At 36.0% G+C, this 12272-nt stretch overlaps 1 protein-coding gene across 6 annotated transcripts in view; it reads right to left on the bottom strand.

The window, feature by feature from the left end:
* gdpd5b (glycerophosphodiester phosphodiesterase domain containing 5b) overlaps positions 1-12272 on the bottom strand; it is a 41582-nt gene that overhangs the window by 23166 nt on the left and 6144 nt on the right. For all 6 annotated transcript variants that reach the window (XR_015095495.1, XR_015095497.1, XR_015095496.1 and 3 more), the window contains exon 2: positions 6522-6694. Coding sequence is in view for 2 of the 6 variants with exons in the window: in XM_086079819.1 (XP_085935945.1) it covers positions 6522-6638 (117 nt within the window). In the remaining 4 variants the exon portion in view is untranslated. The remainder of the gene's footprint in view (positions 1-6521; positions 6695-12272) is intronic.

Raw genomic sequence — 12272 nt, 5'->3', positions numbered from 1 at the left:
GTCATTTCTAGTGCCTTCCACCAGGCAGTCAGGGTGGCGGAAATCATTGGATTTTTAAAGCAGTTATGGCGCTTAATCGATGTTGTAATAAAGAGTAAATCTAGGAGTCTGAGGTTATTACAATCCTTCTGTTCTAGTTCCAGCCAACAGTTAGTATCTCTATTGGGTTGTGCCCATAAAATAATATATTGTAGCTGGTTGGCTATATAATAGTGCATAAAATTTGGTGCCTCTAGACCTCCTTTGGATTTATTTTTCTGAAGAGTAGATAGACTAATCTTTGCTTTTTTTTTTTTCCAGTAAAATTTTGTAACGGCTGAGTCCAACAACTGGAACCAGTTAGCCGTAGGTTTAAATGGAATCATTGAGAAAAAATAGTTTATTTTGGGTAAAACTTTCATTTTAATAGTGGCTATTCGTCCTATTAGAGAAATAGGAAGATTATTCCAGCGCTCCAAGTCACTATAAATGCTATCCAGAAGTGGAGTGAAATTTAAATGAACTAAATCAGTTAATTTAGGTGAGATTTTTATGCCTAAGTATTTTAAATTACCTATAGGAAATGAGTAGTATGGGTCCTGGCTTGCAGGGTTCCATGAATTTTCTGTAATAGGTAGAAGTGTTGATTTTGTCCAGTTAATAGAATAGTCTGATAACTGTGAGAATTTAGTTATTAAGTTAAATACTTCCCCTAATGAAATAGCAGGCTTTTCTAAATAAAGTAAAATATCATCGGCATATAGATTAATTTTATGTTCTGTTACCCCAGAGTGAATTCCTTGAATCATTCTTTCCTGGCGTATGGCTAATGCAAGCGGTTCAATAAATATTGCAAATAATAAAGGCGACAGTGGGCATCCCTGTCTTGTGCCTCTCTGTAGAGTAAAACTCTTAGACATAATCCCATTAGTAGTAACAGTAGCTTTAGGAGAATCATATAATACTGACACCCAGTGAATAAATGACTTCCCAAAGCCAAATTTATTTAAAACAGCAAAGAGGAAGGACCAGTTAACTTTATCAAAAGCTTTTTCTGCATCCAATGATATAATAACTGCCTTTTTATCATGCCGCTGTGACATACTAATAAGGTTAAAGAGCCTTCTAATATTATTAGTAGAGTGACGCTCTTTAATAAAGCCTGTTTGGTCGCTATGAATGATTGTCGGGATTACTGTTTCTAATCTAGATGTAAAAGCCTTAGTGATAATTTTAATATCAGTGTTAATTAGTGAAATCGGACGGTAACTTGATGGAAGGGTGGGGTCTTTTTCTGGCTTTAATAAAAGTTTAATTGCTGCTGTATTCATGTGTGGGCGTATGTGACCATTAGTTTTAATTTCTGTTACTACTCTTAAGAATAGTGGAGCAAGCATTGACCAGAAGTGCTTTAGAAATATAGCCGGATAACCATCCGGGCCGGGTGCTTTGCCATTTGGCATACTATCTAGAGCACTGTACAACTCGTTTATAGTAAGTGGTGCATCTAACATATCTTTATATTCAGTAGTTACCTGAGGTATACTTAAGCTACTGAGGAATGCCTCAATATGCTCTGGGTTAGGTTTATTAGTTTCTGAGTATAAGTTGTGATAATAATTATAAAAAATTTGATTAATTTCTTCTGGTGATTGTGTACATTCACCAGTTGTACCTTTAATAGCCGTTATAAGCGATTTTTCCCGATTACGTTGAAGTTGGTTTGCAAGAAATTTACCTGATTTGTTATTATATTCAAAGTTGTTGTATCTCAATTGTTGTATTATAAACTCTGTCTTTTTAGTTAACATATCGTCTAACTGTATTTTTGTATTTTGTAAGTCAGTCCATATTTGGTTATTTGGGTTTATTGCGTACTCATCCGTCAGTTGTTTAATTTTATCTTCCAAGTCTTTTTCTAATTTTTGATCCTGTTTCTTTTTATAAGATGAATATGATATAATTTTACCTCTAATTACTGCTTTCCCGGTTTCCCAGAGAAGAGCTGGAGATAGGTCTGGAGAGTCATTTATTTCCAAAAAGTCCGCCCATTCTTTTCTTATAATTTTGTCAAATTCTGCGTCGTTTAGTAGTGAGATGTTAAAACGCCATGTAGGTGGTGGTTTAAAGGTATAATCAACTTGTAGGGAAAGGGAGACTGGTGCATGGTCGCTAATAATAATAGGATGTATTTTTGTAACGGTTTTATCAGCAATAGAATTATTTGTAAGAAAAAAATCAATTCTTGAAAAGGACCGGTGCACAGCGGAAAATAAGGTAAATTCCTTCTTATTTGGGTTTTTAAGTCTCCAGCTGTCGACGAGGCCAAAGTCATCCATATATTCTCCTATTACTTTTGTGGATTGTGATCGCCTTATATATATATATTTCTTCTTCTTTATGATTTTATAGCAAAAGAAAAAAGGGGAAAAATAGATTTTTGCTTGATTTGGATTTTTGTTCAGATTATAACAAAAGCAGCAATAAAGCTGAATTTTTAGGTGAAAACTAACAAAAGCCGTTACACAGGAGCTTCGCTGCTATAATTTCTAAAGCCTTTTGTGTGACTCAATTTTAAAGACTGACTAAATGGAAAAACTTTCAATTATTACTGAGCAGTCGGATCGGCTTGCACCGTGTGACGTGGGCTTGACACCCACAAAGCGCCTCGAACACACACATATTCACACAAAAGCAGGTTCGCCGAAGACTGGCATCGACCTGAATGCAGGACAAAGATGAAAAAGGAGAAAAGAGAAAGTCAGAAACATCCTTTTGTGAGTTATGAATGCTTCTTCGACTGTTTTCAGCATCAAATTCTCTGTTCTCACGCACCCACGAATCACTCAGGTCCAGTTACCTGCAAACTGATACGCCTTCTTGATTGGTCCTCATTCGTTTCAGGGGCTTGGTAAAGATGCCATTTTGACACTTTCACTCACTTATAGTACGTAAACATGCTGACTTATATTGTGTTAGTCCCCAAATCCAGCCCCTCTTCGACGTGAGTCATATGAACTTTTCCTGGTTTATTTTGCGACATCAAGTTAGCTATGCACCAAAAGGGCTGCAGATAAACGGGCTTTGTTTCACTCGTTGCCGCGGAAACGCTCAAGGCAAAGCTCAGGGTCGTATAAATGTCGTTGGAGATTACATGGTAGGAATGCCATGAATCTCTCTATGTTCAGTGGAATCTCACTTTAAGTTGGCAAATTAAGGGCAACGTTTACTCAAAACTTTACAGCATCAGAAACGGATTTTAGCAGGAAAACGGTACATAACATTTCTGTGCAGGCGGTTTAGTACAATATGGCTGAAGCAACACTACATAGAGATCATAAACGGCTAAAAACGTCAAAATTTCATTTGAACTATTTCTATGAGTTTAACATTTTTTTCCTCTTTTGTTAACACGAGTATGAAAAAGTAGAATTTTTTTATTGTACATTTAGAACAGATATGAAATGTGTGATTAATTGTGAGTTAACTAGTGAAGTCATGCGATTAATTACGAGATAAATTTTAATCACCTGACGGCCCAAAATTTTAATAATCTTTTCTTTTCTTTTTTTTTTTATTCATTCAATGCCATTGACGGCTATAAACGTTGAAAAATTAATTTGAACTATTTCGATTAGTTTTTTCCACTTATGTTAACAAGAGTATGAAAACCTAGAATTTTTTTTCATTGTAAATTTGGAATAGATATCAAATTTGCGATTAATCGTGAGTTAATTAGTAAAGTCATACGATTAATTACAATTAAAGAATTTTATCGCCCCTAATTTTTAATAATCGATTTTTTTTAAATTAATTTATGGCAGTGAATGAGTTAATAAAAGCAGTACTGAACATAATTGATTTAGTTTAAATATATCTCGGTTAACTTCTTTTCATACTTGACAGTGAAGAAGGTTAAAAAACGGAACGCATGAAGTTGTGGTTAACATGTATGACTTACAAGAATGTTAAAAACCATCCAACCATTAGCCTGTGCCAGCTGATTTTGGAAATAGATGATGTACAACAGCTATTCTTAGAATGTGGAAGGAAGCCGGAGTTAATAATAATTGCCTGTATCGTTAAGAATGTTTTATGACGATAGCTTTTCTGACGTTTCTTATTGCGAAAAAATACTTCTAAAACGGATCGTGTTCAATCTCAGAAATGATCTCTCTCACTGTAAGTAAAAGTCGATATCGTACTTTGTACATAAAAAAAAAACAGTCCCACAAATGTGTGGAGTACAAGACAAGCCGTTCAAATGTGCAAAACTAAAGGATGAGCGCCTGAAAGAAAGAATGCTGACTCAGCACAATCTGTTGACCGGAGAGGACTACCACTTGCAACAGGAAATAGAGCTACACGGTGTCCAGTTTCCTGTAAACAGGAGAGCAAAAATCAATACTTCTATTTTTTTAATTTTTTATTATTACGCAATGCTTTACATATTATTGTGAGGCACCTTCCATACTTCTATTCCTCATTGGACATTTAATGCATGCTGTAAATAGTCTCTAGTGGATCTGATTGACGGGTTGAAGGGCAGAATCTGACTGTGTGTGTGTGTGTTTTGTAGGTTTGCAGTTGTTCACAATAACAACTTATCCAAGTAAGTATTAAAGTGCATTTTGAGTGTGGCCACTGGACGAGGCCACGTGCTGCGGGACTGTTGCAACAACAAAACTCCTGCGTCCGAATGAAGAGACGAGCCAAAGGAAAAGGTCAGGACAAATGCCTTACCGAGATTGATATTTATACTGGCGTGTAACTGGACAATTATTGCCTCATGCAGCTTTTACACATGAAAATATATAGCCTACAATATAAAAAAAAATGAAATGTTTAACTCTTCTAAAAGACGATGATAAATATTTTAATTAATTCTACGTGGCTGTTTGTGCACACACAAGGCGTATTGTGATCGAACGCAATCTTTTACAAGATGAAGGTCATTGTATGAAACCAGCGTGGACACTTTTGCGCAGAAGGTAATTATCAAAAGGTCCCTGAGGGTTGAGAGCTCTCTCTCATGGATTCCAACCGACAACAGATTGCAAAATGCTGCCTTTGTGCCCATTCCACCTCCTACACAGCCATCTTGTCTTTATGACCTGTGAAGAAAATGATAGCTAACAGAGAATACTATTTACATAATAATCAGTTCCTGTTACTTAATAAAAAAAAATATATATATTTAGACCCACCAAAAAGCAGTTTAAAAAATATTTTTTTAAAGCAATCTTTGTTGTTATACGTGACCTCACTAGTCTAAACATGTGGAATATGAAATATGCGGCCGTTTTTATCCATCTCAGGGGGCGGCCATTTTGTCACCTGCTGTCGACTGAAGATGACATCACAGTTGCTCAGGGCTCAAGAAAAACGACCAATTACAGCTCATCTGACTCGTTGCCTGAGCCTTGAGCAACTGTGATGTCATTTTTAGTCACAGTTGGTCAGGAGTTTGGCTACTTCCAATCACAGCTTACCTGTTTTCTGAAGCTGAGCTGTGATTGGTTGTTACCTGAGCAACTGTGATGTCATTTTCACTCAACAGCAAGTGGCAAAATGGCCACTGAGATTGCTGGATTTTGCTGCATAACTCATTATAATTCCACAAACGCAATATCAACCAGAACACCGTATTTAGACTACTCGGGCTGCATAGAACATATTGTTGGCAATATTTTTTATTTATTTATTTTGGGGGGGGGGGTGACTATGTAAATTATGAATTTAAAAAAAATTATGAATAAAAAAACCCAACTAATTTCATTCCAGAGGTGATGACAAACAACAAAAAGTGACCACACTGACTCATGACCTCAGTAATTGGCATTGCTCAATTCTTTATAAACATTATTTGTAAGAATATATATATATAAAAAAACAACTATGACCTAACAACAACAGCTCACACTACCTCAAGTTTTTTCCCCCTCCTGTTATAAAGCTAAATTATCTGTTTGACCTTGCTTCCAAGGACACTTTCTCACTGCTTGTCTGCCTCGCATGCAGCAACTCAGCTCTCAATATACCATTTGATTAGCTTAGCCATGTTACAGTATGCGGTTGATGTCACAATACATGTAATTGGCCTGTGCGTTTCTTGTCTGCATACATTTACTACAATAATGCCCAGAAAAGACAGGAAAGCGACACAAATTACAAATCAATCAATAGTTATTTAGTTTGTGGTCTGTACAGATGAAACCTGGTTACTCGCCCATTGAGGACCTCCAGTTTCGAAGATAATTACGGACCAAACATTTGTCTCCATTGATCTTTTTGGGTGACTGTATGGACAAGATGACCTTGAGATGATTAATTATACAGCACATGGAACACTCATCATCATCCACTGCTGAATGAGAGGATGTCACAATGCAACACAAACCAAGTTATTTCCCTTCTCCCACAGTATCATAAGCATCTTTGCATGGAAAATTGTCAATAAATATGTTTCAGAATCGGGCCTATGCAACAATGTGGCACATACATACAGGAGCGTATCAAGGATCAATTACTTTTCTCCTTACCTTTGTGGTGTCATCATGGGAGCGTTGATAGCGTTTCCAGCGGCAACCGTAGATGCCGGTGATACAAGATAAACACAGCTGCCGCTCATAGACTTGGAGGGGTTGGTGTTTGACCATGCTCCTTCTGTCAGGCCTGCTTCCACAAGTCAAACATCCCACGGACCGGAAGGATACTGTAATATAATATTAAGATAATATGTCAACATTTGACACAAATGCTGATTCCAAAGCCTCATATGTTTTGGAATAAAATTCATTGAAAGTAAGCAAGCCTGACTTTATGATAGCAATTGTCGATAGTTGGCCAAATCGCACAGTGTATTTCAAGTATCAAAATATTCTAGTCCTGGGGTCAGCAACCTTTACTGTCAAATAAATAATGCAAAATCTGTTTGGAGCCGCAAAACCTTTGAACATTGTGATGAATGAAACAGTATATTAGTGTTAGTCTAATGTACTGAGAGCCCAAGAGTTAATTCGAGCTGCACGCCAACTGAAAATATGCAGCATCCAATACTTTGACATTCAGTTTATTCTACATTTTGTCTTCCGTTTTTTGATTATTATTATTAATAATTAATTTTTTATTTATTTATTTTTTTTGACTTTTCTGCCTTTCTTTCAGATTTCTGACTTTTTTTGGGCAATTTTATGGACCTATGATAATTTTCTGCCTTCCTTCTTCCTACATTTTTTGCTATAATATTTCTGACAGTTTTGCCAATTTTGTCCACATTTTATGGTCATTTGAGGGATTTTTATTCTTTTGTTTAAATATGTCCAAACATTTTATAATTACTTTTTGAATGTTTTCTTTCCTGCCTTTTTTTTTTTTTAATGAGTGCATTTTCTGACTTTTTTTTGGGCATTTCCAAAGACATTTTATGGTAATTTTCTGACTTACTTCTTTTGTTTTGGGATATTTTATGGTTACTTTTTGAGTGTTTTTTTCCTGCCTTTCTAAAAAACTTTTTAACCTTTTTGGCAATTTTGTGTACATTTTGTGGCAATTTTCTGCTTTTTCTCTTAGTTTTTTTTGCCCTTTTAAAAATAATTTTTTTTATAACTTTTTCCAAGTACCTTTCATCTCTCTTTTTCTGACAACTTACAAATTTGGACTGACTTATTTTTAAAATAATTCATTATTAGTTTTTTAATCTAAATCATTTAAATAATAATATTTTTATCTAATTTACAAAAATAAACGTCATAATAATAATATTTTTTTCTAGGTTTTTTTTTTAGATTTGCAGGGAGCCACAAGAGAGGGCCAAAAGAGTTACATGTGGCTCCAGAGCTGCAGGTTGCAGAGCTCTGTTTTAGTCAAACAATTGACACAATGGTAGAAGCGTCGTGCGGCTTTTTGCTCATTGCAAGGCTTTCTCTACATCCTTTGCGCTCTTAGAAGTTTCACTTGTACCAACCAAGAAGGGTAGGGTGTCAATATTCATTTTGACATGCCCAAGCCTGTTGCTGTGAAATTCTAAAGTCAACCCGTGGTTGTATCTTGGGAGTGATGAAGCATACAGCCTACGCATTTTATTTCTGTATACATGTGCACACTCATTAAAACCCACTTTCACAGGGCCGCAGGTAAAACTTCTTATTCCCTAGATAGACTATTAAGGCGCTAGTCACAGTTATTCACATGTTTCACATATGCGCGATAACACTCCCTGCTGTAATCACACTGTCTAAAATCTGGGCAGCTGCTTATTAGCATCTGCTGTAGTGGCTGCGTTTCCTGTTATTAGCGCAACTGCTCTGGCGAGGGCGGGTCAGAGACAAGCGTATAAAGAACCTGGCCCACCCCAAGCAGGACCACACACGTTCCTGACATAAGCACTTGAATTTTCCAGAGGGATCCACTGTGAATGTTACCAAGGTGTGTCACCAACCAGTAGCTCACCTGGACAGATATTGTTTTTCGTGGCTATTTTGCTTTGCTTTTTTTGTTATTTGTTTACATTTTGCTGATATTTCTTTTGAATAAATTATGTAAATTGAGTCACATGAGAGTACAGGACAGCATACAGATTCATTCCCTCAGATTATTTTACTGTATATTTACATAGCTCTGGTTACGCTACATTTCAAGTCAAATAGTTCCAAAAGTGGTGGTTTATCAACTACTTTTGAGTTTCCACAAGATGAAAGTCATCTAATGTTGTGACAAAAGCGTCAAGGAAGCCCAGCCCTTTTTAATTTCCACCACAAATGCAGCTCGTAGCAAACACTGTAGGTGACCTGTCTTTCTGAATACAAATTCAAGTGTTGCAATTAATCAGTATGACCCAGTAGGAATTTAACTAGCATAATGTTTATTCCATATATGAATAAAAAAAATTCTGTTTACTCATTTAAGACCTAGAGTCAAATCAATCAGAAACACATCATCTTCATGAAAGTTACAATAAATCTTAGATGGACGACTCCAAATATGAAATTGTAAGCAGCACTGCAAACATGTAAGATGTTGAATTATTTCATACCAACAATATGATGTCATTCATGTTTGCTGAACCACCTTTGACCATAGAAAAGGAAGAATTGCAATCAGCATAAGGAGAGTGGGCTGCACAGCCCCACTGATTCACAATGTTGCAGACAAAACAAAGATTCATAGACATCTTTTATGTAACAATAAAGAAATAATTTTACTGTGTTAAATGCAGTTGTGGGGGGGGGGAGACCAAAAATGTGTTGATCAAGGTTATTTTAGTTAACTAAAACGAACTAAAAAAAAAACTAAAAATAAATTAAAAAAAAACAATTTTGTTAACAAAATAAAATAAAAACAAAAATGCTTTTTTTAAAAACTAAAACTACATTTTATGTTTACAAAACTAACTATAATTATATCAAATATTGCCTTCGTTTTAGTCTTTGGTAATAAATTGAATGCATGAGCCTTTGGGGATGATTTAAAATGTGATTTTAAGTAGATTTATTTTGATATTAACGGGAATAAGGACATTTGAAAGTGTGTCACACAAAAGTGACGTCATCTAGCAGCAGCCAATAGAAAAGCACCTTCAGATGACGTAGCTCCCATGGTGTTTTTTTTAAATATTGCGCACAAGTAATACACACTTAAAAAAAAAAAAAACTAAATCTGATACTGAAACTAACTACAACTAAGCATTTATGAAATAACTAAAACTAATAAAAACTAACAGAACCACCTTGAAAACTAATTAAAACGAAATAAAAACTAACTAAAATGAAAAATTCCCAAATTATAATAACCCCGGTGTTGACTGACATTTCACTGACTTTGACTATTCAATAACAAATGAGTGGTCTTTTTATCCAATCTGAGCACTGTGACAAAAAAACATTGATTTCTTGGTGGAAAATAAATTCAATTGTGATTTGACTTGAATAGAAATGAGCCAATAAGCATCAAAAGTAGAACAGCATAATATGTTATCTAAATGTTCTGCCATACTTCCGGTAACTTGATTTGTGATATTAGTCAGGCAGATCTATGGGTTCTAATGATTCATTTGAGGATGTCACATCGATCACCAGAATTTAAAAAAAAAATGTCCAGATTGGAGCAAGTGTCAAGTGGAAGTGAAATTATGAGTTAAAAGCCATTTCTAGTCAGGCGAGAAATCAGGAAAAGGAAGGCAACAAATCATCTGCATCTGTCAAGGCTTGGTTGAACTTGTGAGACAGCAGTTGTCACCTCCGTTTCTGCTGCTTCACTTCCTCTCATCAAAAAAGTCACATTGAGGAAATGGTTCAGCATTTTCCCTGCAAACAAGGGTCTTCTTCTGACCGGGGGTTGGGGGGGGGGGGGGGGGGGTTGACTGTAGTGAGCAGCAGAGACTGGATAACAACAATGAGTCATTAGAAAAGCGGGAAAATGACATGTTCATACATGCTCAGAGGAATGTAATCCCCCATGCCAGGATTGCAATTATTTTCATATTACACTTTATTACTGTATTATCTATACTGTTAGGTATTCAACCTTAGCTTTCATCAGATATTAACATCATATCATAGTATGCTTACTTGTGAGTTTACGAAGGAATAAATAAATAAATAATAAAAACCTTGATAATTTTGTGCCTTTTTTGGATTCCTTAACTTTATTTGCAATATATATATATATATTTTTTTTAATAAAACAGATGTTACATGGTGGTATGAAAACATCCTTCACATTTTGTCCTGCACATTGGCAACAAGGCGCATGAGAATAATTTAAACATGACTCACAGTTAACGTGTGACAGGGGCAATGAAAAGGTGAGAAGTTCTTGCACAATGACATCCCCGTGCTCACTGACATAACACCATGAAGTGAGTGTAGACTTAAAAGAATTTGAGCAATTCAAGCTCAATGCGCGATGTTGGAACGCTGTCGGCCAGCTTGACGAGATGCGAAATGGAAACCAAATGAAGTAACAAAGCAGCGCGGTCGGCGACTTGACTGCGCCTGGAGGCGACAGAAAGTGACTTGGAGGGAGTTGATTAGTGACACATGAGCGATGAAGCCCATTGTAACAACAAGCTATGACAGTCATTACATCAGAGCTGTTAAAGTCTGTCCGGCACTGAGAGACTGCCAACGCTTGCACAAACTTGGCAAAATGTTGATTTCATATTGAAAAATAATTAATAATTATTATAATAAAAATAATTAATAATAATAATAATAATAATAATAACAACAATAATTATTAATTAATTTATTTATTTTATTCATTTCCTGACCTGGCCACTGCATCAACCCGGGCGGTTATAATGTACTCAGTCTAATTACATAATCTCTGATGGGTCATCACCTAAAAAGGTACACCATTAGGTATCCATGTGTTGAAGTCACACTGTCACCTCATTGCAATATCTGGTAGGGTCTCTCAATATTTCACAAAAGGTGATGATTAACAGGTCATCTAGGACATACCCTGCCTCCCACCAAACTTGGTTACAAAAACTCTACCAAGTGGATGGATTTCTTCTATTGATCCTCAAGCACAATCATAAATATTTATGGTTCAATACTTCCTGGCCAACCGCTGGCATCCATCAAAGCCCACAAGCCCGTGCGGTGAGGAGCTTGACAATGTGCCACCACAAACCACTCCCACATTGCCGAGTCAGCTGCAATGCTTCGCAAAACCATCCCAAGTCCTTTCGGACACAAGTAATAAACACTTAGCTGAGAAAATGACTACTCAGCATTATTTTGCCAACAACTGTTGAGGGAATCAATGTGAGAAATCAATTCTACAGTAAATTGAATGCCAGAAGACCAAAAGTTCTAACTGCTGTCATGCGGTATACCTCCATCTACCTTATCTCAGTGAACATCAACAAACATTTACCTACTTATTTTCTTAGGGCCCTCCGTCTTAACCTTATGTTTCTTTCAGTGTTTTATTGTAGTGGTAGTGTAGTTGGTAACTTCATTCTACATTTACATGATAAAAACGTTAATAAAAAAAAAAAATAGACAATGTCATTGTCTTATGCACCTGAGATCCATAACAGATCTGATATTTTCACAGTGAGATAATATGTGCCCAACATTTACAAAATGAAGGCATGGGGCAAAAAAAAAAAATGTAGCAGTGCAAAAGGTGAGAGCATGTCAGAGGAGAAAGGTGTCATTGCGCTTGAGTGAATCATTTCCGAGAGGACGGGAGGTTGTGTGAGGCTAAACAAGCTGTGTCAGCATTTATGCCGCTATTTGAATTATAGTGACTACATCGGAATAATTTAGACTTTATCA

Source organism: Leptonotus elevatus, chromosome 7, assembly GCF_054856555.1.
Source record: "Leptonotus elevatus isolate MCC_2025b chromosome 7, RoL_Lele_1.0, whole genome shotgun sequence".
Lineage (NCBI taxonomy): Eukaryota > Metazoa > Chordata > Actinopteri > Syngnathiformes > Syngnathidae > Leptonotus > Leptonotus elevatus.
This window is presented reverse-complemented; position numbering and strand designations above follow the sequence as displayed.